This window comes from Ambystoma mexicanum, chromosome 8 (genome assembly GCF_040938575.1).
Source record: "Ambystoma mexicanum isolate Mex_15411 chromosome 8, UKY_AmexF1_1, whole genome shotgun sequence".
NCBI classification, from domain to species: Eukaryota; Metazoa; Chordata; class Amphibia; order Caudata; family Ambystomatidae; genus Ambystoma; species Ambystoma mexicanum.
The window spans coordinates 784,893,097-784,920,536 of NC_090929.1; the positions used below are offsets into that span (position 1 = coordinate 784,893,097).

The following is a 27,440-nucleotide window of genomic DNA, read 5'->3' on the forward strand; positions in this document are numbered from 1 at the left end:
GGAGAAGCAATGGTCCCATAGTGCTCTATGAAATTTCTATAATAACCAGTGAGACCTAGGAAGGCTCTCACTTGGGTTTGAGTAGTAGGGGTGGCCCATTCTTGTACAGCTTGTACTCTTCTAGGCAATGGCCTGATTTCACCTCCTCCTACCTTATGTCCAAGGTAGACCATTTTGCTCTGACCAATTTGACATTTACTTGCCTTTATGGTCAGATGGATCTGCTCAAGAGCCTGCAATACATATCCTAAGTGGTCAACATGTTCTTTCCAAGAAGGGCTGAACACTGCAATGTCATCCAAGTATGGCATGCAGAAGTCCTACATCCCATTCAGAACTTGATTAACCATCCTTTGAAATGTAGCAGGTGCATTTCTTTTTAAACAAAAGGCATAACCTCAAACTGGTAGAAGCCTGCTGGGGTTGCAAATTCAATTTTCTCCTTGACATGGTCTGTCAGAGCTATTTGCCAATAGCCTGATGTTGGGCCAAATGTACGGAGGTACTTGGCTGAAACAAGTTTGTCCACCAGCTCATCTGACCTAGTTAAAGGATGGGCATCAGTCTTTGTGACTGCATTTAGGGCTCTATAGTCCACACAGAATCTCAACTACTTGGATCCTGCATTTCGTACTAGCACAACTGGACTAGACCAAGGACTTGTAGATGGCTCTATTACCCCGAGATCAAGCATCTTGTTGAGCTCTTCCTTTATGTGGGTTCTTACATGGTTTGACATCCTGTAACCTCTGCTTTTAACTGGTAAATAGTCACCAGTGAGAATGTCATGCTGTCCCCAAGGAATCAAGCCTGGTGTTAGGGAAAACATAGGGGCAAACTGATTTAACAGAGATTTTCACTCCTCCTGTTGTTGCATTGTCAGATTAGAAGAGAGGTTAACTCCTATCTTTCCAGCTAAAGGTTGTCCCCTGAGGAGGTCAGGTAGAGGTTCACTCTCCACCTCCTCCTGAGCAGAGGCTATAAGCAAAGCTCCCACTTCTGGTCTAGAGACATAGGCTTTTAGACGGTTGGCGTGAAAGACCCTGGGGGCCTCCTTAGGATTGCCTATGTCCACCAAATAATTGACCTCTCCAGGTTTTCCCACAACCTTGAAGGGTCCAATCTATATGTCCCTTATGACCCTCTGCCTTGTAGGTATCATAACTAGAACTAGCTGGTCTTGAGTAAACACAACCATGTTGGCCATCTGATTATGCCAATGCTTCACCAGAGCCTGACCTGCTTTCAAGTTATTAGAAGCTTCTGTCATCATGTGTGTCATTCTCCTCCGGAGACGTAGCACATAGTCAGTGACTGTCACTGGCTTGGGGGTCGGAGCACTCTCCAACCCCTCCTTAATTAGGGCCAACGGACCTCTGACTGGATGACCATAGAGGAGCTCAAAGGGACTAAATCCAACTCCCTCCTGAAGGACTTCTCTAGAAGCACAGAGAGGGCAAGGCAGTAGAAGGTCCCACTTTCTTCTAAGGTGTTCCTCCAAAGCACCTATCATGCTCTTCATAGTTCTATTAAACCTCTCTACAAATCCATTTGTCTGTGGATGGTAGGCAGTTGAGAACTTGTAAGTCACTCCACAGTTTTTCCACATGGCCTGCATGTAGTGTGACAAAGTTTGATCCCCTGTCAGAGATGACTTCCTTGGGAAAACCTACACTGGTAAAAATACCAAGTAGGGTCTTAGCAACTGCCTGAGTAGTAACAGTCCTCATATAGCTTCAGGATACCTAGTAGCTTGGTCTACTACAACCAATATTAATCGGTTGCCTGAAGAGGTTGGAGGGTCTAAGGGACCTTCAAGAGTAGGACATTCTCTTTGACCTCTGCTGAAGTCTGCCCTACATGGGCCACCTTCTGCCAGTAAATACTGCAGCTCAGGATGGCGTTTAGTATCCAGATCTCCAATAGGGGGAAGGTCTTCTTCCGGCTCTGAATCCTCAGCAGCTGATTCAACCTCTCCTGTTTCTCACACTCTGCCTCAGCTGGTGGCCAGTCACAGGTGTGACTTTGGACAGTCCTCCCGGGGATGTCCTGGTTTGAGGGACAGGAGGGCTTTCTTTCCTATTTCCTGAGAACTTGGGTTTCCCCCTTTGTCTCCTTCTTGGAAATAGAAGTTGGCATTTACTGTGGACTGGGTGTTAGAGGTTCTCCTGTAACAACCTCTTGAGAGTCATTTAGGGTGAGCTCTCTGGCCTTCTTTGTCTGTTCCCGTTTCCTTTTATTGGGAGGCCTGGGGGTGCTTGATACAACTCAAAGAGTGTTGAAGTCATTCCCCAGCAGGACTCTCCCAGGCACCTCACTTTGTACACTAACGGGTATTCTGACAGTCATATTGTTGCACTGGATGAGAGCTGGTAATCTTGGAAGCAGTGGACAGGGCCTCCAGCAAGCTTAGTGAGGCCTTTGGGTGCCTTAGCAACATCCTCAGGTTTGTACAAAGTTTCATCCACCACTGTAATGCTTGCCCCAGTGTCTCTAATGGCAGGGGTCTCCTGACCATTTACAAGTAGCACGTCCTTGTAATATTATTTTGTGTTATCTGGTATAGCATTATAGACATCTAAATTGTGCTGTTCCCACAGACCCAGGGACACTAAAGAAACATTGGCAGAAACTCAAATGGGGTCTTCGGCCATTAGTTCAAAGTTTCCACTTGCCATATGTACTTCTTCCTCTGGGGAGAAGGTTAAGGAGGCAGTGTGGACCCCTGAAGGTTTACCCTTGCATCTGGGATCCCTTTTCACATGGTTAGTTGACCCACAAGCATAATATTTTCCTCCCCCAGTGGTTTGGCACCAGAGGTATCACTAGACTGATTTGGTTTCCCGTGTGGCTTACCCCTTTATCTGTTTGGGGCCCTCTTTTGGGTTGGAGTTTTTGGAATTCTCTTTGTCATCTTTCTTTTTCTGCTTCCCTTCATCCTTTTTCTGAGTTGCCCCAGAATCCTTGTGAGTGGCCCTGTTGGCAACCCACAAGTCAGCAGCTTTGGCTTGCTTCTTTGGATCAATCTCTTTAGAGTCAGCCAAGTGCTGTCTCAGCTCAGGAGAGCAGGCATCAAAAATAGATTCCAACAAAAACAGATTTCTCATTCCTTCAAAAGTGTTAACTCTGTAACCCTTAACCCACCCATCTAAGTTCTTCAAACATGCACACACCCAGTTAGCCCAAGGGGTACCATCAGTCTTTGTGAGGGTCCTAAACCTCTTAAGGTACTGCGAAGGAGTTTTCCCAAATCTAGCCATCAAAGCTAGCTTCACATTTTCATACTCCAATCTTTCAAGTTCCCCCACCTCCATTACAGCATCAGTTACAACATGGGGGAGCCTAGACAAAAGCCAATGAATCAACTGATTCCCTGTGAAACCCTGAATCCCATAGTTATATTCAAAAGCAGCCAACCAATCCAAAATATCAAGCTTCACCTCATACATACTCACAGCTTCCTTAGGCATGCAAGGTCTCTTAGGACTGGAAGACCTAGAAGACTCTGGGAAAGAAACATTTTCAAGAGACAATTTCTTCATTTCAAGAGCATGTTGCATTTCCATTTCCCTTAGTTTGAGCTCTTGATGTTTTCCGTTTGCATTTGTAGTCTTTTGAACTCTAACTCAAGTCTCATTTTTTCAAGAAAGACACATTCTGGACTCAGTACTGGACCTGGTAGGGTCCCCGTGGCTAAAGGCTGAGGCCCAAGAGCTTGTTGAGGTAAAGAGGGGCTCACATCCTGAGACGACTGACTCTTCTGACCCTTCAATAACATTAGAGTTAGACTCTACATCATTATCATCCTCATCAACACTATCCACATTTTCTCAAAGAGTAGGGGGTGACAGCCCTATTTCTCAGACATTGATGATTCAACAATCTTTCAATCAATTCATGTTTCTTTCCTTTAACAGGGAGATTCCTGTCCTTGCACATTTATTTCAGCTGATCTACTGTTAAAATGACCAGGGCTTCCTGTCAGAAGTTATCCATATCTGGCCTTTAACAATTGCTTTTCTAGTGGTGCTTAGCCTTGTGACGGTTACAATTTGAGCAAAAGTAAACCAAAACTTTCAATGTAACAACTCTACAATTGATCCTCACCGCTTGCCACCCGTGTTAGGCAGAGTTTCTATGCAGTACCCTTTGGGAACACTACACACAACTATGACTACAGGTGTAAGCAAACCAACCTTTGGTATAAGTCTGTACTACACAGTTTTAGTAGCGGTGCTGAGCAGTCGGGCTTATCTCAAGAGGGGAATGTGAGCTGTAATGATGTTACACAGAGGTCTACAATCACAGGTGTACATATAAACTCTTACACTCAAGGTTTCTTGGTTAAACACTTAATTTATTCAACAGTTATAAAACATTCACTAGAAGGAGGCAGTTAATATTATACACAAATATACTTCACTACGGTATATATGTGTATAATATTTACTGCCTCCTGCTAGTGAATGTTTTATGACTTGCTGTTGAATAAATTAATAAGTATTTAACCAAGAAACCTTGAGTGTAAGAGCGTGAACAAGGGTGTGATCTCCTTATGCTTAATTTACTTAAAATGGAAGCAATTGAGAAAAAAACATAAGTCTACCTTGCCTTTGTAGATTTGGCTCATGTCTTCGACAGAGTTGACCGTGATCTGTTCTGGAAGAAGATGAAGGACCAAAACTGCCCACCAAGGGCTAATCATGGCGATTAAGGAACTCGATTCCAACACAGAGATCAAAATTCGCCTTGATCAGAACTGAACCCTATCAGCACTGATAAAAACATTGAGGAGTGAAGCAAGGCTGCCCGTTGGGTTCTATATTGTTTAATCTGTTTATATCTGATATTGGAAGTGCCTTGCGTGAAGTACAATTTGTAGCTCCAAAGATCAATGGAAATCACTTGAGCTAGATGTTATATGCAGACGACATCGGCCTGTTGGACTCAACGCTAGTGGGTCTTTGGCGCAAATTATCAGCCTTGCAGGATTACATCAATATTAACAGCCTGAAGATAAACGCTTCCAAAACAGAAATTCTGGAACTAAAAAGCCTTGAAGGCCGCAAAGGGCAGTGAAAAGAAAATTCCAAGGGAAACTTGGACAAGAAACTCTAAAATGCGTAACCCAGACACAATATCTGGGAGTCGTGATTAACGCCAGCATCAACAACGAACCGATGGCACAAAAAATTAAAATAAAGTGCAAACAGCTAACTGCGCAAGGTGCCACGATACACAAAAAATATGGAAAGTTCACCTTAAAACCAGCCATTCATTTGTACAGAGCCAAAGTGGTAGCAGCCTTAATTCATGACGCAGAAGCAGCTCTAGGATGTGCGTACACGACACTGGAGACATGTGAACACATGTTTTGGAAAAAAATACTACAACTACCCAGAGGAACTCCGACAGCCTGCATCAGGTATGAGTTAGGCCTCACATCAATTAACGCAAGAATCACCTGGAATAAGCTTACCTTATACAGGAAAGTGATCTGCACAGACAAACTCCCTCAGTTTAGGATCCTGCACTTCGGCCCCATAGACCAAAGCGAAACGCTACTGGCCGTATGGGAGAAAAACAGACAATTCTGGCGTAATTAAACACTACGAAAGAGATGCTACAACAAAACCCGAATGCAGTCAAGAATAATCTGTGGCAGCACGACTGGTTCGAAACCATGGACCAGAGAGGACGACACAGATGTATGCAGTTGGCAGCACCAGAAGCCAAGGCATATAAACTGCCAAAATATCTTGAAAAAGTTCCCTAGCAGACATCTCAGAGTTGTGTTTATGAAGTTCAGATTAAATCTTTTTCAAACGAAAGAAATACAAAATTTAAGGAAAAGAAGTCCTCACAAAGACAGTAGCTGTAGATTTTGTAACAACGCAGATGAAACCCTGAAACATTTGGTTCTTCATTGTCCTGACTTGCAACCGCTAAAAACAAAACATTTCGGATCTGAGATTGAAAAAAGATCCTCTTGGGGGAGTGAGGAATGGTGGTGTGCAATGTCAGAAGGATCTAACAACAAGCTGACATTTGCGTTAACATTCTATTTAGAGCAGTTGAGCAAGAGAATGTAGTGTTGAGGAAATAAACTGAGAAGGGACAAATGACCAGTGATGTAGACTCAAGTCAACTCTATTAATGTTCAAGAGAGATACTTGTTTATTTTCTGTGCGCTCTTTTGTTGTCTGTTATTATTTTAAAAGGTTTGTAATAAAGTGTAATAAAAATAAATAAATAAATAAGCCTTCATTGCTAGCCTGATTGCTCTCGGCTCCAAAAGATTGATATGTATTTTGGACTACGATGGAGACCAACAAAGAAAAATGGGAGCTAGAACTCGGCAGCAAGTTCGAAGACAAAGAGTGGGAGGTTATAACACACTACCATAAAAAAGTATCTAGAAATGCTCGATTACAGCTCATACAATTTTACATCATCAACAGAGCATACCTCACTCCAGACATCTCTAAATTCAGCAGAACGGGTGCTACGATCTGCCCCAAATGCCAGGAACCCTGCGCTGGAATGACCCATATGCTTTGGGGATGCCCAGCAATACAAACCTTCTGGACACAAATCAAAGCTAGGGTGGCTGAGGCAGACATCACATTGGATGTGCAGTCACCTAAAGCATGCATCCTGGGCTCATACCCTAAAGGCAAAAAGAACAAGCCTCTAAATAGACTTAAGGACCTCATGTACATTCTGGCAAAAAGACGAATCGCCATGACCTCTAAATGCCCCTAGTGTTGCAATGTAGTGGGAGGACCTCCGGAGATGGCCAACAGCCGAAACAGGGGCTTGGGAGCTGGCACAACAACAACAAAAGCTAGAAACCTCGGATGATCTACTACAATGGGTGGTCCTCACAGTGACCCTATTCTGCACGAAGGAGGACAGCTGCTCCAATGAGGACTTGGACAGCCCACGTTAGCCCTTGGCGCACATAGACTGCAGTATAAACTATATGGTCTTGGACTAGTTGGGAGGGAGGGAAGGGGGGAGCTAATTGCGATTATGTTATTGCTTTGGAAACGATATTAAGTTTGTACTGTTATTGGAAAATAAAAAAAAAAATTAAAAAAAATACGATGGAGACCAACGACCGCTAATGGTCATATCGTTGCCACGAGTCCCCCACCCCGTGAGGGAAACATCTGTCACTACTGTTACATCCGGCCACGGTTGCCAAAAAGGCTCCCCCTTCATGAGACTTTCCTCGATGGCCCACCACAGAAGATCCTGGGAGACCTTGACCGGAACATGAAGGAGATCCGACATATTACCTGAGAACTGGGACAATTGAGTACGAAGAGCCCACTGAAGGGATCGCATTCTCAGCTGAGCCTCTGGCACCAGAAAAATGCGGTATGCCATGAGGCCGAGCAATCTTAAGAATACGAAAGCCGGAAGACTCTGGCTTGCTGAAATTTGGTGACCATCTGGAGAATGTGTTGACCCCTCACCTTGGGTGGCGAGAACATCCACCAGGACTTGTCCAACACAGCCCTGATGTACTGGAGCTGTTGGGAAGGAGTAATATGGGACTTCTTCAAATTGAGGGAGAAGCACAGTTTGTGAAGGGAGTGGCAAGTGACTCAGATGATCCAAGGCTTGTTCGGGAGAGCGCACCCTGATCAGCCAATCATCCACGTAGGGGTAGATGTGAATTCCCGTCTCCTGAGATGCGCTGCCACCACCATGAGCTTGAAGACCCTCGGGCGGAGGTCCATCCGAATGGCAGGACCCGAAACTGATAGTACGAGCCCCCCAACTGCAAATCTCAGGTATTTCCTGTGCTTGAGATGGATCGGCACATGAAAAAAGTCCAAGATGGGTCTCAGTCCTCCGTCCTTCTTGGGAATCAAAAAATACGGGGAATACCAGCCCTTGTTCCCCTCCGCCACAGGCACTGGTTCTATAGCGCCTTTCTCTAGCGGGGTCAAAATCTCCTGCACAAGGAGCGGATCCGGAACACTCAAAGAGTGCTTCCCCAGTGGATTGTCGTGAGGCAGTCGTAGAAAAGAAAGGCAGTAGTCGTGGGCTATTGTTTCCAGAGACCACGCATCTGAAGTAATGACTCACCACTCTCTAGATGGTGAGACAGCCTGCCCCCTACCAATGAACAATGAGACAAGGCCTCAGATTTTGAAGCAGCGGCGGCAGCGCCTGATGGCAAAGAGGCTGCTGCTTGAGCGGCTTTGGCACCTCTACCTCGTCCACCACGAGGAAACTTATGTTGGCCCCTCTGTCTGGCCATACCTCTCACCCTTCCAGATGAGGAGTAGTAGAGAAAGGAACCACCCTTCCATTGCTGTCCCCAAGGACGAAAAGGCTGAGGTTGTCCAGCCCAGGTGCTCCACAACTCTCAACATTAATCTCCGATAAGAGTCGTCGGCATGATCCCCGGATCCGGCCTACCAAACTCCATCTCAGAGGAAGTGTCCAGGCGACTGGCATCATGCAAGGACTGAAACAGATCCTCCAACCGACTCTTCAGAAATGAGACACTCCGGAACAGCAGGAGTACCATACGGAAGACCAAAAGGACCAACATCCTCATTGGACCTTTGTTCATCCGCATAAATGTCCTGAAGAGACTTAAAGAAGTCCTTCCTTGGGAGTGGAGTACACCTCTTCTCAGTTACAGTCTTCACAGACTTAGAAGTAGCCTTCCTCGGAGGGTCCACAGTCACAGGGACCTCCACTGGAAATTTCGGCCCAGATGGCATTGACGGCTCTGATGGTGTCGGCATCCACATTCACAATGGCACCGACGGCTTTGAGGGCCTGACCGGGGGCAGAGACCCGACAGGCGCACCCGATGGGCATGGCGCCGATAGGGCTTCGATGATTTTGCAGGTTTGGCCATAGACTAAGACTGCGACCTGGACCTGGCAGGTCTCTGGTGATCACCCAATGCCTTGTCCGAACGGGGCCTCAAAGGCTCCCAATGTTTATCATGCCGTCCACCCAGGCCCGAAGGCGCGCGAGTATCCGGCCAAGACCTTTCCCTGCTGGCTTCGTCCGAAGGCACGGACGGAACTGTGCCATGGGACTGAAATAGCTGCAACATCTGCACCCAGAAAGCAACCCACTCCTCCGGGGTCGAGGATTTGGTGGGGCAGGTCGCCTTTTTCAGGGAGGCGTCATCCGAAGTGGACGGGGAAGGAGAACGGTGACGTCGCTTCCTGAACTGCCTCAATGAAGAGGACAAGTGGCGCGATGCACTGCTGGACCTGGAGCGCTTGCACTTCTTCTGATGAGGAGAGTCCCCTCTCGACTCGTCGGTCGAAAGACCAGCCGACTTAGATTTACGGGGCTTGGACACCCTGCCTACCTTCAATTTCCCCTTTCTTTCCCGCAAGGCATTGGCAGTCAACGACTGCCACTTTGAACAGTCATCCGTAGCGTGGCCCTCACCCAGGCACCACAGACAAATTCGATGCGGGTCAGTGATAGACATCTTGGAGCTGCAGTCCCAACATTTCTTGAAGCCAGACCGCGGGGTCGGGTAGAAGACGACATAATACGGTAACTTAACAGTAACTACAAGGCGCGCCGAGTTTTACGAAACAAACATGTTTCCGGAAAAAAGGAACTGAGGCTACGGGCGCTGTGCGTGCTACTTATAACATCCGATGAAGTCACCTTCGACTGAGGCCTTGGAGGGACATCGACCCAAAGTCATCGACGCAGGGCGCCCTCTGCCGAAAGAAATTCCGAAGCAGCACAGCTGTGGACATTACATGTCATAGATGAGGAATATGTTGGAGGACACAATCCATTTGAAATAGGGTTTAGAGCAGGTTAGAAACCAATTGTTGAAACATGTCCTCTTGTCCATTTCCTATGTCGGACTTACCACTCCCCCTAATACATCATCTTTAGTTTAGCGGGGTGCATGGCTGCAGAATGACTGGCCCTATCTTGCAAACTCTTCTTCACCTACGTAAATCATCTAGGGGCCCCAAACAGAAGCCAAAAGCAGAGAAATACATCATGAATATGTGCCGCCCCCCCCGCGTCCACCAGTGCTCATATCTACGTGGGTAGTCCAAGTAACAAGACTGTGTCTTTGTCCGTTCCACATCTGCCTACAAACTACAGATGGTTGAACCAGGGTGGCCTTCAGACGCTCGCCCTACGAGCACATGCAAGGATAAGATTTCCAGGCTACTAAGGATTTCTAATAAAAAAATGTGAGGGAATGGCTCCATTGTCCTATTCAGTTGGACTCCAGCTGACCCACTACTGATGTGTAGTGTATGTCCCAATACTTTTGTCAACCCACCATGACCTTTTATTTCAGATCAGCCAGCTCACTGTATGGTACAACCATATAATTAGACATTGCACACGTTTACTACATTGGGATTTTACTAAATGTTTGGCTGCAAGGGATTCACATTGCTCCTTTTGTTTTAGTCACTCGATCGGTAATCTGGATACATCAACCGGTCACCCTCTGCTCTGAGGTAGGAAAGTGCACCCCCTATCATGGACTAGCAGAGCGGTTTCGTATATTGGTTTTACTTAGAAGGCTGCCCATTGTCCGCATCATGCAACATGAGCAAAGTTTGATCCTGCAAAATGTCTTTTCAGTCTTTTGTGGATAGGCCATTTTCTAATAATAACTTTAATTTGCCTGCAGCTCCAAGCGCCTCAGATTCTGTTGCTTTTAGCGCAGGCAAGGGCACCAGCCTGCAAGGGCACCAGCCTGCACGGTCAACAGACTAAATAACACAGGTTGTAGCTGCTCCACTCTTCCTTTCTAACCTTATAAACGCAGAGTTCAGACAGAGAACAATGAAAACTCTCAAAGTCTGAGGACAAAGTAGTAACTGCACGCTTCATGAACCCATGTCTACCACCCCCCAAACCTCAGAACACACAATCTTACCTTCTCTCTACGGCCAGCATGAGAGAGTCCAGTCACCAACGGTCCAGCTGTAAATAGCTGGAAACAACAAGGTGCCACATTTTTTTGTTGGCCTCACAAGTGCTGCTCATTCTGAAACCTACTTTACTGGACAAAGTCTGCCCGATATCCAGCCACATCTACAGGTCTGTGTTTCACTCCACTCCAGTAATGACTAAAGTTAGGAACAGTGGATTCTACGTGCCTCGGCACATTTTCAAGCCGATTACAGATTGTGTTTAGCAGACTTTCTGGTGAGCAGACGTTTCTGGTATGATTTTACTGAACATTTTAGAGTGGAGTTTTGTGAAAGAAAAAGAAATACAGATTTAATTTTATTGTTAATAGGTAAATTCAGAGTTTTTTATTCATAAGTATTTGATTTATTAAAAATGCTTCCAGCTTGAGATTTTGCTACTGAACACAAAGCTTAAGGGCATTGAAGTGGTTATAGGTTTAGCGTGCTGGTCTGTAATGCTTGTTTACCTATGTGAATGAAAGTATTTTGGCTCTTTGCCAATGGTATGTGTCTGGGAAAGAGGAAATAACCTGGAATGAAGTATAGTTGTAATGAAATATGCCAATCATTCAATAACATTGTTGAAAATCATTGCTGACGTCAAAGAAAATTTTACAATTAAAAAAATAAATAAAAGTAAAATGCAACAATGCACCTCTCCACGTTAAAGTGTGACTTTTCTCTTGGAACATGGCGTGAGCTTTAAAGTGCTTCATGCAAAACCAGAATGATCAATATAAATGTAGCAAATACAGTACCTGTTTCATATATTGAATGTATAGGCTCTCAGCGGATTCCAAGTAAGTTTGGGCAACTTGAATTTCACCTCTTCCTGACCATAAAATGCCCAGATTATTCTGAAAGCAAAAACCAACAGAATTGAGAAAATTGCAGTCACTTGTTTATGCCAGAAAAGAAACATCAAATTAACAGAATAAAAAATAATCTAGTTGCATTGTTGGATCAACTGCAGTAGTTTGCCAAGGATTTCTACATATGGTGCATCAGCTAGCCTTTTAAGGCAAACCCTGCCCAAACAAGTCACTTTCTTGTTAAATGTGGTGCATTTGCCCACCAAAAGAAGTTCATTGCAACACGAAAGCGAATAACTTCCTGCCTGCTTAAACTCCTAGGAAGATCACTGCAAGCGTGTGGCGAAGCGGCAGAATAAAAGTTAAATAACTTTAAAACGTCCTATTTGAAACAAGAATTAAATTACTAATTTCAAGCGAGATTTCTCCTAGTCTGCAGATTTGTTGAAACCTCAGTCTACAAACCAATTAAAGAACCATTGTACAATTCTGAAAGAACAAGTAGAGTCGGAAGGCTACCCATCTCATAGACGCACAGGAGGTGCAAACCGACTACAGGAAGCTAGGTTAACTTATATACTAGCCAATAGATCACAGGTCTAAACAGAAAAATGTGTCCAAATAAAGCAAAGTTTAATAATGATAGAACATGTTAAAAAAATCCAGCAGGGGCTGAACTGTTGATTTTACACACAAAAAAACAATTCTTGATGTTGTGTGGGTTAGTAACAACAGAGGTGAAAATTGCATGTACTGCTAGATTATTAACAGTACGTAATTACTCTTGACACAGCTAATAGGTGTTTCTGGTTTGGGTGGTGATTTTAACATCAAGATTTGCAGTGTAACACAGGTTATCTCATGTTCCGAACTGTCGTCAGGACAATAAAAGGTTTTGTGAGCGTGGACAGCTGATGCAGTAGATTCATCTAAGAGACTGTGGAGGCGTCTTGAGAAGCAGTGGTTTGTAGCTGTCTTGCGTACAGGTAGCAAAAGTCCTTTATCATAAGGGCATAGAATATTTCCGATTTGAAAGAGAAAAAAGGACACTCCGCGGGAATATGGCTGACTTTAGTCCAAACAGGCGGTATAGTGCTGTGCCACGCCTTGATTATTCATTTGAAAACGTGCATCCGATTCACTGTGCGTCCCAGGCAAACAGTGTCTCAGAGGGACGCACAGCCGATCGGACAGCACTATACCGCCTGTTTGGACTAAAGTCAGCCATATTCCTGTGGAGTGTCCTTTTTTCGCTGCCAAATCAGAAATCTTCTACGCCCTTATGTCAAAGGACGTTTACTACCTGTACATAAGACAGCTATAAACCACTGTATCTGTGAAAAAGGACTTAAAATTCAACCTCGAGTCAAAAAGCTTACATTGTGCCTGGTAGAAATAGGTTTCCAGCGGGTAACCACCACATTTAGCATTTAGACAAACAGAATTTTAATAAGGTCTTTAAAAATCGCTTCCAGTACTCCCATAGCAGAACGAGTGCAGAATTGACCAAACGCGTGTTACGAGTTGAGATCCTTGGCACACAATGCAAACGAAATGTAGATGAGAAGGGAATAGTTTCTTACCTGTAACTCCATTTCTCCAGCATTGGTATCTTTCATGGATTCACATGCTTAGAATATTCCCCGTCGTCAGACTGTGAACCCTCGGTACACTTATATAGCTGTTTTTCCATCGGAAAACTTCGACACTTGTGTCCTATCCACGTTGTTTATGGGCTGCTCACGTATGCCCCAATAGGACGTGGCGGTATAAATGCCCCGTCCCCACGGCTCCCTTCAGAATTCAACCCCTCCAAAGTACATGGGGGGGATACAGCATGTACATTGCATTCAGGGGAGGCCGGCGGGCGCATGTGAATCCATGAAAGATAACAATGCTGGAGAAATGGAGTTACAGGTAAGAAACTATTCCCTTCTCCAGCATTGGATCTTATCTTTCATGGATTCACATGCTTAGAATAGATTGCAAAGCAGTAACTCTGATATGGCGGTGAGAATGCAATCAACATTATTCTGAGCACACACTTTCTATACCAATATATATACACATATATACATATACAACTGGCCAGTTCACAGAACGACCACAACAGTAACCATCATAATCACTATATGCGCTTGGGCACAAGTATATATACACATATCTTTTCACATATGTACAATATATTATTTTTTTTCTTCATTTCCCCTGGTCAGGGTTTACCTCACTGAAACAGATGGCACAAGACTGCTCTTCCCATCTGCACATCGTCCACATGTTGCCGTTCAAGGCAGTAATGGCGGGTAAACGTGTGTGGCACCGACCAGGATGCCGCTTGGCAAATGTCTGTCAGCGGAATCCCTGCCCACAGCGCCGCCGAGGACGAAGTTGATCTCATGGAATGAGCTCTCGGACGACCTAGCAGTTTTCCCGCCTTGTAGTGACAAAAAGCAATCGTCGACGAGACCCATCTAGCTAGTCCTTGTTTTGAGATTTCCTTTCCTCTCGTCGACGGACCATAAGCCACAAACAGTTGTTGCGTAGTCCTGATTTGCTGAGACCAATGAAGATAACATTTCAGAGCTCTCTTCATGTCCAAAGTATGGAGGGCCTTTTCCACAGCTGGTGAAGGAGTTGTGAAAAAGGTAAGAACCATTTCTTAGAACAATTGACGAATGTTTATGATAAACAGTAGGAACTTTTGGAATAAAATGAGGATTAGTCGACAGCACCACTTTGTCCTTAAAGAACCTCAAGTACGGCGGATCTATGACCAATGCTTGTATCTCTGAGAGCCGTCGAGCTGATGTAATAGCTATTAGAAAAGTCAACTTCCACGATAAGAACTTCATTAGCCCCGCTAACACCAAGTTAAGACTCCATGTCGGTGGAAAGCGCTTAATCAGCGGGAATGTACAGAACAGAACGTTGATGTGCAGGAGCGACTCCCTCGGAGACCGTCGACCTTGCGTCTGGAGAGTGCCCATATGTGCTCCCCAGCCCGTCAGCGACGCGTCCGTCCCCATGGTCATGCGAAATTCCGGTTCCTGCAGGGGTACCCCCCTGGATAGGTTCTGAAAGCTCCGACACCATCGAAGGGCTCGTAGGAGCTCGTCGTCCTCGACGACCAGTTTGCCCAACCAGAGTCCTTGGGTCTGGGTCCACCGGTCCATCAGGAACTCCTGAATTGGCCTCATGAAAAGGGGGCAGTTGTTCACCAGAGGAATGCACGCCGTCATAGCGCCCAGTATCGACATATTTCCTCACTGATACTCCACTGACTTGCTAACTGATTGAGTCTGTGGATTCTGTCGACGGATGGCCTCACCAACCCTGACTGGGTTTCGAATTGCGCACCCAAGAACACCAAGCTTCTCAACTGAGTCAACAAAGACTTCTCGAAGTTTACTGCAAATCCCAGCCGTCGTAAAAGTTGCATAGTGGCTTGCAAACTTGTTTGAGTTGCCATAGGGGAGGATCCCCTTACCAACCAGTCGTCGAGATACGGGTACACGTGATGGCCTTGCTTTCTCAACCATGCTGCAACTGGAGCTAAACATTGCGTGAACGTCCTTGGAGAGGATTTTAGTCCAAAAGGAAGCACTGTGAACTGGTAGTGAGTCCGTCCTACCACAAACCTTAGGAACTTTGTGTCGTCGACGCATTGGTATGATGCAGTACGCGTCTTGAAGGTCCAGCGACGCCAGAAAATCCCCTTCTTGGACAGACCGGATCACTTCCTGAAGTGTGAGCATCTTGAATTTTAGGCTTTTCAACGCTTTGTTGAGGTCGCAAAGGTCGAGAATGGGACGCCATTTTCCATTTGGCTTTTTCACTACGAAGTATCGGGAATAAACCCCTTGACCCCTCTGCGATGCAGGAACCAATTCTATAGCCCCTTTTTGTAGCATAAGCACCACCTCCTGTTGCAACACGCTAAGGTGGGGTTGAGCCAAAAACGCTGGTGGAATATGCGGAGGGTTGCTTTTGAATTGCAGGGAATGCACAAACCTTACAGTGCCCAGCACCCACTGATCCGTGGTTATTTGCTCCCATTCGTCGACACAATGCGATACCCTGCCTCCCAGGACGTTCCGACAGCCGTCATTGCTGGTCTTTGGTCTGCTCATCTCTCGACAACGAGTAGCCAGTCCTCTTCTTGGAGGTCTGGAAGTCCCGGCGTCGTTTCGCAGCTTGAGAAGCCTGTCTGTAGCCCTGTGAGGAGTACGCCGGTCTATTGAAAGACCTGTCCCTTGATGTTGAGAATCAGGAGTTCCCTGATGTTCCCGTAAAGGGGCGAAAAGAACGAAAATTCCTTCCACTCTGGAGGGCACCCAAAGAACGCACCGTGTCAGAGTCCTCCTTCATGCCCTTTAAGGCCTCATCCACCTTTTCGCCGAAACGAAGGTCACCCTCACAGGGCATATCCAGCACCTTGTATTGCACCTCAGGTCTAAAGTTAGTGCATTTAAGCCACGCTTGTCTCCGTAGAACCACCCCGTTGTTGACTTGCTTAAATCCTGATTCTGCGAGGTCCACAGCGATGTTTATAGAATGATTTGAGGCCTCTTCACCCTCTCAGACGAGTAACATCGCCGCTTTCCTGTGTTCTTCTGGGAGATGTTCTAGTATGGGTGCCAACCGGTGCCACATCTCTCTATCATACCTGGCCATTATAGCCAGAGAGTTGGGCGCCTTCACCGTCGTTGCACCCACGGACAACACCTTCTTTCCAAAGGCATCTTGTCTCCTGGCCTCGTTCTCCGGAGGAGTCGTGCATTTGTGCTGGGACCTTGCTTTTCTCGCCGCAGCCGCTGACACCACCGACTCTGGGGCTGGTTGGGAGGACAGACATTTGGGGGTGGATTCTGGAGCCTTACATTTTTACTCTAGCCTACGTTTTATTGCGGGCTCTGAGAAAGGATGACGCATCATCTGTAAACACTCCTGCCACACATGATCCAGGATGGGTACTGAGAACACCGACCTCCTCTTTCCCATGTGGTAGAATAGAAAACAGTCTTTTTTCTCTTCCTCCTGAGCCAATCGAATTCGGTACACGCTTTGCTCATCATGGCATGGAACGACCCAATGTTGTCCGGGGGAGACGGCTGAGCTGGGCTCCTTGGGGCTTCGAATTCTGCCTGCGACTCCCAGGTTGGATCCCTAGAGGGGGATAACGAAACATCCGATAAGGACCTTCTGTCTGAGTCTAGCAGCTCTCCTTCCTCCGGGCGTGTACCTGTAAGGTCCTCACGTGCCGGTACAGTCGTCGACATCGTCAGAGTTGGTCGATGGCAAGGGCCAGGTTCGTTGACGGTCGATATGGTCGGAGCTGCCACTTGAGGCAATTTCTCATCCAATTTCTTTAACAAGGTCTGCAACGTGGATAGAACTTCCAGTGATAGAACAGACTGCGGGTTAAGAAGAGGGGTTGTAACCGGGATATTAATCCCGCTGGAAAGAGTCAGCTTGCTAACCCCTTGTAACCCGAGCTCTGCAGGCCCAGCTATCCTCTCACTCCTCGTCCACAGAGGACACAGACAAGGCCGCCTCCTGTTGCAGCAAGGATTCCGGTTAAACCGGGTCAAATACCTCCGGTCGCCAGGCCTCCTGCGGGATCTCCGTCGACAAGGCTAAGGTTGGGCCAGCCGTCGTCGTAGCCACCACCTGCGGCATAACAATAGACGAAGCCAACTGCGTCATTGGTAGTGAGGGAGTCGACGATCGTCCTGCCGTCGACAACGGTGGTATCTGCGCAGCTCCCTGAGGCGTTCCCGCCTTTTTTGAACTGGACATGTGTTTCTCAGACTCTCGACTCGAGGATGATCTATGGTGATCACCTGAGGAGGATCTCGACTTTTCCTTTTAATCCTTTTTCGACGATTATGTTTTCTTCAGTGAAGATTCCCTTGGGGAATAATTTCCTGAAGACCCCTTCTCCGCAGGGCGTGGTTTCTTCACCGGGGGTTTAGCCGATGCCGAACGGCAGGGGGGCCCCTGAGGATTTTGATGCCGAGGCCACGCTACGCGTGGAGCCTACCTCCGAAGGCGGGTACGCACCCGCTCCTTCGCTCAACCAGGCCACCAATCGCCGACTCCGGTCTTTAAGAGTCTTTTGGGAGAAGCCCTTACATATATCGCACTTGTCTGCCGAGTGGTGAGGGTGTAGACAATATATGCAGTCCATATGTCCATCCCCCTCATACACTTTTTTCAGCCCGCATGTAGCGCACGGGGCGGAACAGAACTTTTCCAGACATCAGGAAAAAACCACAACGAACAACCTTGACAAAATAGTAGAGGACGCGAGGTGATCCCACTACTTTGGAAGACGGTTGAAATCTGAAGGGAGCCGTCCTATTGGGGCATATATGAGCAGCCCAAAAACGACGTGGATAGGACACAACAGTGTCGAAGTTTTCCGATGGAAAAACAGCTATATAAGTGTACCGAGTGTTCCCAGTCTGACGACGGGGAATATTCTAAGCATGTGAATCCATGAAAGATCCAATGCTGGAGAAGTAAAAGTTACCGGACGTCTGAACTGAGGGCTGCACATCCCTAGACATCCCTTAGACCCAACTAGAAAGTTAGAGTATGTCTAGCCTAGAAAGTACCTGGGGAAGTTTAGATAAACAAGGCGATAGCCTTTAGGCCCTCACTACCAGACAAACGCTATCTACTAACCAACAAAGTAGGGACGCCTTGGTTAAGGTGCAAACTGCTTTCTGAAGATGAGAGCCAGGAATGGCCCCAACTAAGATTTCAATAAAGACCTTTGCACCATCTCTGCGATTTGGCATGTTCTTTAGGCCATCTGAGACACATAGCATGGAAGGGAGCCTTAATCATTTTAAATTCAAAGAAAAAAACCAACATCAGACCACAGGGCGTCCAGTGCCTCGCAACACTTACAAATGGGTCAAATGAGCCAGGTAACACAATTGAGAACTTTCAGGTTTGATCCTGTTTAGAGAAGGGAAAAATGTAAGTTCTTGATTTTCCTCATCTTCATTATTTTACACATTGTGGATCAGGGTCATGTCTCGAATGGAAAGCCAAACCGCATGCTTTGCTTTTCAGAAAGAAAAGTTTCAACTCAATTACATTTTGCAAATATGGTAAAATTTGTCATGCAGAGGTGCCGACTAAATAATAAGGGACCATGTTGGTCTGTTACATGGCATAATTGCCAATCGAACAGGGTACATAGATCATTTAGTATCTGCGAAAAAGGACTTAAAATTCACCCTTGATTCATAAAGCTTACATTGTGCCTGGTACAGATGCTGAATCAAGAATCTGCCTCAGAGCTCGTTGCCAGGTGCATGAAGCCCAGCAGGGACACAAGGGTCGGCTCTGACTTGTATGCTCACTCCGATCAAAAGCCTTTACTAAGCAAACGGAATACAAGGCCCGACAACCAGGAAAAGAACCATCAAAAAGGTCCCAAAATCAGAAGAACCACTTCCGAAAAAAAACCAAAGATCAAAACACCAAAGGACCAAAAATGTCAAGCCCCAAGGAAAAACAAAATAAAAGCCCATAGAGCCTATCTGCAGCCTCATTTAACTGTTCTGGTCTTATCCGCCTATACATTTCAATAACATTTGTGTAGTGCGAGGGGTCAGAAATGAGAGATGGACATGTTGTATTCTTTGGTCAAAGACATTTTTATTAAACAAAAACGGGTTGGGAAAACACCTCTCTAGCCCTATTTTAAAGAGGAACTTCCCTACCTAGAAACTAAAAGTAAGGCTCCGTCTGTGTCAGTATGTCAATAACTGAAACAGTGTCCATGTGTCAGAAACAACCTATCCTGACCCTCACACTTACAAATAACAAAAAGGTGCAAGGAAATGTCTTTAATTTGATGTTAGAAAAAGTAATCAAAACCAAAAGTATAAGAATGGCTCCAATGAAAAATGTTCCCCAAGGTAAAGACCTAGGGATCCAGAGGATGGTTCATTCGGCTAAGGGCCCCAAGGCAAAAGGCAGCTCCTACAGAAGCAGCTCCAGATTGTGTCTGCCAGTGTCAGCTAGGGAAGCAAGAAGCCAGCAGCCGTCAACCAGCAACGACTGATGGTTAGTGTGGGGCGGACAGGGGCCCAGCAATCACTGCACCGCACAGAAATGCCCCACCTCTCGCATTACTCCTACTTCACCCTAAAGCTTGCATACAGACAGACCGTGTTAGCCCACGACAACTAGGCAGACTGTGTAGCTTAGACACTTCCCTCATCTAGATTAACTGTACCCTAACTGTGTCTCCATTCCATCAGTGGTCCTACTACTTCTCCCTCCCCCCTGGTAGCCGCCTCGTACCATGCCACTGTCTCCGCATCTGCCCACTTTAAGAGGTCCCTCCACCACATCTTTAGTCTGGGTCTATGAGCGGCCTTCCAGCTCATGGCAATCCTCCTCTTGCCCAGGAAGTATGCTAGGTCTTTGAGTTTGCATACATGTCTCAAGTTACGCAGCCTGGAGAAGCCCCCCAGCATGCATGCCCATATAGATTCCACGTCTAGTTTAATCCCCTTATCTGAAAGCTTGTGTTTGATTTCCCCCCCAGAACTTCCCAACCTCAGGGCAGGCCCAGAACATATGGATCATCCCTGCTCCCTCCTCTGCACACTTGGGGCATTTTTGTGCCTCTGCGTTTCCAAATTTTGCCATCATTTGTGGGGTCATATACGCTCTGTGGGTAACATAGTTGGATCTGTTGCAACCTGGCATTTCTGGACACTTTGTGGTATCTTTGCACCCTCTCTCACTGCCCATCTTGCATGGCCTCTCCCGCCTCCTCCTCCCAGTCCCGCTGCAATTTGAGCGGCTTTCTTTCCACTCTGCACATTATTAGTTCGTATATTCTGGATATTTCATGCCCTCCCTCCGAGATATTATATATCATTTCAATGGCAGTATCCGGTGGCTCCGCTAGCACTATTTCGGACCACATTTCCTTCACCCTTTTGACTATTCTTCTATATGTGATATGCTGTCCCACCTGTACCCCGGTTTCATCCATTATTGTTTGGAAATCCGTAGCCTCCGCTTCCTGCCAGATTTCACCTAGGGTGGCGAGGCCCACTGGCTCCCAGTATATCCGGATCGCTTTTCTTAATTGGTCGTCTGCTCCACATAGCGCCACGAGTGGCGCCTGCGGGGAGCATGGGATCAGGCTTCCTATGGTCCGGCACGCCTTGTGCCAGATTTCCCAGCCCAATGTTATCAATCTCGGCCTACCCTGCATCTCTGGCTTGGGTAGCCATATTAGTTCTCGTAGGAAGTATGGGGCACTCTCATCCTTCAGCAGCCTGGATTCTGCTGTCTCGTTCTCCGCCAGCCACCTAGCAACGTTTTGTAATTGGGCCGCTAGGTAGTATACCTCAAAATTCGGTAGATTAATCCCCCCCTCTGTCACACGTATTCTGTAGTTTCCACAGGGCCACTCTGTTTCTCGTGTTATGCCACAAGAAACCTTTGCACATGCTGTGTAATTTAGTGAAGAAGCGCTTGGGCACCATATATGGGATGTTTGTGAAGAAATGCAGTAGTCTAGGCAGGACCACCATTTTCAGCACGGCTGCCCTCCCTACCATAGCCAAGGGGGAGCTTCGCACATGACTCCAGGCTGTTCTTGACACCCTCCACCGCTCTCTGTATTGTGCTTGTGCTCCGCCGCCACCGTGTGGTAAATGTTAAGATACAGGTATCTGGACTTATTGGTCTGCCAAGCTATCTGCAGTGTGGGAGGTTGTCTGTGGTGTGCCTCTGTATCTGCCCACGGGGAACATGCATGATTTCTTGGGGTTGACCGTAATTCCTGATAGAGCCGCATAGCGCTCCATCACTTCTAAAATGTATTTTAAATTCTCCTCTGGGTATCGCAGATACAGGTGCATATCATGCGCATATATTATTAGGTGCGGTCCCGCTTTGGTGCGCACCCCTACCTCACTGTATTGCTATCTTAGATAGATTGCGAGCGGCTTGAGCGCAAGGATACACAGCATCGGGGACCATGGGCACCCCTATCTCGTGCCTCTACTTAGTTGCCACTTCTCTGAGATGATCGCTCCCGTTTTTACTCTAGCTGTGGGGGAGCTATATAGCATTTTTGCCCACTGCAGGTACCCAGGTCCCATCCCATATTCCTTTAAGGCTGCCATCAGCCAAGGCCACCGAACCGAGTCAAAGGCCTTTACTGCATCTAGTGATACAACTGCCATTTCATTTGGGTCACCCTCTGTCTGCTCTATGAAGTGGTGGAGCCTCCTGCGGTTGTCAGATATGCTCCTCCCCGGGACATACCCAGTTTGGTCAGGGTGTATTAGCTTATTTATCACCAGCTTAAGTCTATTGGCGAGTACTGCCGTAAGAATTTTACTGTCTTGGTTCAGCATGGATAGTCCGGTTGAAGGAGAGGGATGATTGCCGCCTCTCTGAGATTCTGGCAGTCTCTCTTTCTCATATGCCTCATTCAGCATTGCCAGTAGCGGGGAAGGAGCTCCTGTTTATATGTTTTATAAAACTCACTGGGGAGCCCATCCATTCCTAGAGCTTTGCAAGTAGACAGATGCATCACCACTGCTTCAAGTTTTTCCAGTTTTCTATGTCCTGCGGCTCCCGCTCTATGCCCCGCTGAAGCCCTTGAGATTTGGATATGGCAGCTCCCTTAATTACCACCTTGAAGGCCTCCCATAGGGTTCCCTCCGAATCCACTACTACCGTATTGTGCTCAAAATAGCTTATTATCTCTTTCCATAGATCTTCTTGAAATGTGGTGTCCCTCAGTGCCTCAGCTCTGAGTCTCCATGTTGGGATTCTGGCTCTTGGGGGCTGGTGACGCCATTCCAGGACCAAAGGGGAGTGGTCCGATAATATCCTGGCTTTGTATTCTGAGCTCACCATTTCTCCGGCTATTCCGGGGGTGGTGAACACATAGTCCAACCTCTTATACAAATTATGTGGGGCCGCATAGTGCAAGTAGTGTCTTGCTGTCGGGTGCTGTTTCCTCCAGAAGTCATCGAGCCTAAAGTCTCTCAGTAGGGCTCGTAACGCTCTTGCTGCGGGGGTAGCTTTGACTAGTTTTGTGTCCGATCTATCCAGTGTGGGGTCTAGCGTGCAATTAAAGTCCCCCCCCATATGATCGCCCTGCATGTGAGGGGGCTGATTTTCCTATATAACGTTTTATAGTAGGTCACCATATCTTGGTTGGGAGCATTTGTGTTTATAATACTCAGTTCCCTATTCCCCAACAGCCCGCAGAGCGCTACCATCCTCCCATCCGGTTCCATCCACCGTGGTCTGTAATATCTGGAGAGGCACTTGTGGTGCCACCCAGATGATCACCCCCCCCCTAGCATATGCTGAATATGTTGCACCTATAGTGGTGCCTTTCCACCTCTTTTTGATAGCCTCCAGTTTCTCCTTAGTGAGGTGTGTCTCTTGTAACAAGGCTATATCTATTTTGTGCCTCCTCAAGTACATCATCCTTTATTTCTCTTTAAGTAGGAATTGAGGCCCCTGACATTCCAGGTTATCACTCTGAGGTCACCCATCACCCTTCTGGTCCTTGCCCCCGACCGTCTCTTCATAATCAGCCCGAGAATACGTAATCTGGATTATGTATGAGGCGCACAGGTGCATGCTCGATCCCTTACCACCATCACTTAAAACTCCCCAACTCCCTCACCTCCCACCTCCCGCCCTACTACATTTTCACCCACCTCCCTCTCTCCCTTCCCCACTCCCGACCTCAACTGAAACCCCAACTTCCCTCTCCCCTTTCCCCTCCCAACTGTTGCCCAGCTCCATCCCTGGATCTCAGGCTCCCCCACATCTGGCCCCTTTCTCGGCGCTGCTCGTACTAGGAACCCAGTGGGGAGATGCTATCCTATCGGCGCACCTTCTAATACACCTAATGGGGATAGAACGCATTTGTCCTGTAGCTCCGAAGTAGCTATAAATCGCTGTGCTGTGCATCACATGTTTAATCTACTCGCCTCTATATTCCAGTATACAGGTGACTCCCCTTTTCTACCACCCCGCCTTAGCCATCTCTACTTTTTTTACCCCTGCAATGTCTCTCCCTCTCCCTTCCGCCCCATGTCATCGGATCACTTAGCCTGTGTCTCTTGGTCACGGTCTTCTTCCGTCTCTGGGTACTCATGCATGTTCAGCCAGTTTGCCGCTTCCTCTGGGGTCTCGAAAAAGTGGGCTTTACCTTTATGCAAGACTTTCAATTTCGCAGGATAGAGGAACATGTATTTCAACCCAGCTTTGCGCAGTCTTCTTTTAACAGCCACATAGTTGAATCGCTGTCTATGTACTAGCATGGTGTAATCCGGGTAAACCGTGATCATCGCTGACGCTCGAGTTATGGTTCTGCCTTTTCAGAAGAATTCAAGGATCTTTTCCCGGTCTCTATAGTTCAATATTTTGGCGATGATGGCACGGGGCGGAGCCCCTGGTTGAGGGCTTCTCGTCTGGGCCTGGTTGTCCGTTCAACTGCGAACCCCTGTGAAAGTTTGCCAGCTCCTATTTCCTGCAGTAACAAGTTCTCAATGTAATCTGTGGGGTCCGTGCCTTCTTCGCCCTCCGGTAAGCCTACCACTCGTATGTTGCTGCGTCTCGCGCGTCCTTCTGCTTGGTTTTCCAGGTTGGCCACCTGTTTCAGTATATGGACCTCTCTCGTGTTGTTGGCGCTTGCCTCTGTATTTGTCTTAACAGCACTCTCCAAGCCACTTGTTCGGTCTGCCAGCACCCATCTTGCCTTAGTAGATTGACGTCAATTCCCACAGCCTCAATCTTGGCTTCTAGTGCCTCATTCAGCTCAGCCATGGCCGTCCTCTACGAGAATTTTAGTTCTGTGATGGCTGCGAGATTATGTTGATCGTCTCTTGGCGAGCTCGCTTTTTCTTGCGTCGTGTCCTCGGCCTGTGATGGCGTGGTTGGGGGCTGCTGTGCTTTGGTGAATATGTCCATGGTCGGCTGCTTCACTTTACTCTTGTTTCCCTTTTGGGCCATTGTGTGGGCGTCACTGTGTGTCTTACCACCTTGGTTCCTGTGGAAGAACGTCGCCTCACTCACTCCGCCGTGGGCTCCTGGTAGTGTTTCTCCCAGTCTCACTGTCGCAGCGTTCAAGTACATCCCTACTGTGGACCGGTCCTGTAGCTGATGTACGGAGGTCCGTGTGTGCACACTTCCTCCACCGCGCTTGGGTACTTCTGGTGTCCCAGTCTTGGCTACCACTCTTCTCACTTGAAGTCCCTGGCCTCATTAATATCTGTGCAACCTCTCCTCAAGACGCGGTGTCTGCCTGACGTTAGCATGTGGCTGTTTGTTTCTTGCTGCCCTGCCACCCGTCCATCCCTGTTGGGGGCAGGCCGGTCCCAGGCCCGGTGTCCTGTGGCAATATTTGGGGCTGCCCTCAAGTTGCAGGCCTGCTGTTCGCTGCGGGTTGTTCCTTTCTACATTCTGAGCTGCCTGGAATGCCTCTTTTGCAACGCGTGACTGTGGTGCCTTCGCCTGCAAGGTTTGCCCTGTGTCACCTGAGGTCTAGCCCTTGTGCTCCCCTGTTTGGGTCACAACGTTGCAGGGGCTGTCTAATGTGTTGTGACCCATTTATTGGGTTGCCTGCCCGGTTGTTACTACAGTCCGTTGTGTGTAGACTGCAGGGGGTGCCTTGTTCTCCCTTCGTGCTGCAGTATAATGAGCTGCCCCTGCAGCCTCCGGTTAAAGCACAACCACAGGCCGTATGTACGTTGTCCAGTTGGGGCTCTTATGCACTGCCACATATAATGAGCCGTGGGGCTCTCATCTTCGGCTGTATTTTCACAGCTTTGCACCCACCTTTGGTGTGTTCCCGGGGGCAGTCGTCATCCGCCAGTGTCTTAGCGCTTCTCGCGCTTATGTGCTGTGTTGCCCTGGGGGGCTCCTGCTGTGCCGCCCACACTGCTGGGCTCTGGGCCAGATCCGCGGCTCCGCTTGCCGAGTAGTTCTCCGCTCGCAGCGCACACACAGAGTGCCCTCAGTAGAGGGCCTCCGATGCTCCGCTAGGAGTTTTATGCGGTTGGGGCTGCCAGCTGTACTTCGCGGGGCTCATCTATCCACGGCCCCAACCTCTCCCGGGCCAATGTAGCAGCGCTGCCCCAATTGATCAGCTCCACACTGCGACGTACTGGCTAGTTATTTCTCGGCGGCCCGCTCCTCCATTGCAATGGTCACCGGGTGCAGCCGTCATCCGCCAGTGTCTTAGCGCTTCTCGCGCTTATGTGCCGTGCTGCCCTGGGGGCTGCTGCTGTGCCGCCCGCACGTCTGGGCCAGATCCACGGCTTCGCTTGCTGAGCAGTCATCCACCCGCTGGGCACACACGGAGCGCCCTTAGCATAGGGCCTCCGATGCTCCGCTGAGAGTTTTATGCGGTCGGGGCTGCCAGCTGTACACAGCGGGGCTATTCCGTCCGCATCCCCATCCACTCACGGGCCAATGTAGCAGCGCTGCCCCAGTTGATCAACTCCACTCAGCGACGTACCGGCTGGCTGTTTTTCGGCGGCCCGTTCCTCCAATGTATTGGTCTCCTTAGGGGGTCCCTTTGTCTCGGGTTGCCGCCATCTTGTTGTCAGTTTCACGGCTCACGACCCGAGTTACAAAGTATCATTTCTCCTGCCACAATGTAACTTTCCTCCCGCTGGTACACGTTTCACGGTCCCTGCTCCTTTAAACACGCTTGGTGTTCTTTTGAGGAAGGGCTCTGCAGTCAGGCTGCACGTGCTTCCACGGATCGATTGTCGGATCAGAGAGCTCACAGGAGATGCAGCCTATTCCATGGCTGCCAAGCCACGCCCCCTGAGAATTGAAAAGATAATCACTCAACTCATCTAGCTAGAATTGTGAGTATTAGCATGCGTTACATCTAGATAGAACTAATGAAGATAATCTTGCGTCACATCTAGCTAGAATTTGGAGATTAGCATGCATCACATCTAGATAGAATTTGGAGATTAGCATGCATCACATCTAGATAGAATTAGGAGGTTTAGCATGTGCCACATCTAGATAGAACTGTGAAGATTAGCATGAGTCGCATCTAAATAGAATTGGAAAGTTTAGCATGCGCCACATATAGATAGTGATGCCATTAACCAACCCTACTAAAAATCTCAACCCTCTGTATACACCTCTAATACTCAAACCAAACACAACCATTCCTCGAAGCACAACAAACCGCACGCACTTAACTACATCGCAACAACAAAACAAACCACACAGTCTCGCACAACAGTACATGGCAGCAACCAACCGAAAAAACACACTTAAGCTCAGCGAACTATGTTAACCAAACTGATGCTGCCAACAGCACATCACAGCACACTGGTGGTGATAATGCGCTGTATAAATATCCTTTAACATTAACATTATTGAATTTTGCTTTTGTACTTTTTTCTGCATTAGCAAACTCGTACGATTCACTCACTTACCAGTGCGCTTGTCGGAACGACCCAGGGTTCCCATGTTCTTTGGGCAGACTCACCTGTTTCTCCCAGCGTCTCTGATGCTGCTTGCGGTTCTGCAGTGTGACTTCTGCAGCTGCATTCCAGTTCAGAGTCCGCAGACACTCCTCCAACATCCAGCGCGTCTCCGCTGTCACCTCCCAGCTTTC

At 47.7% G+C, this 27,440-nt stretch overlaps 1 protein-coding gene across 2 annotated transcripts in view; it reads right to left on the minus strand.

Moving 5' to 3' along the window:
• KIFBP (kinesin family binding protein) overlaps nt 1-27,440 on the minus strand; it is a 640,932-nt gene that overhangs the window by 435,161 nt on the left and 178,331 nt on the right. For both annotated transcript variants that reach the window (XM_069610612.1, XM_069610613.1), the window contains exon 2: nt 11,717-11,815. In XM_069610612.1, the coding sequence (XP_069466713.1) occupies nt 11,717-11,815 (99 nt within the window). The remainder of the gene's footprint in view (nt 1-11,716; nt 11,816-27,440) is intronic.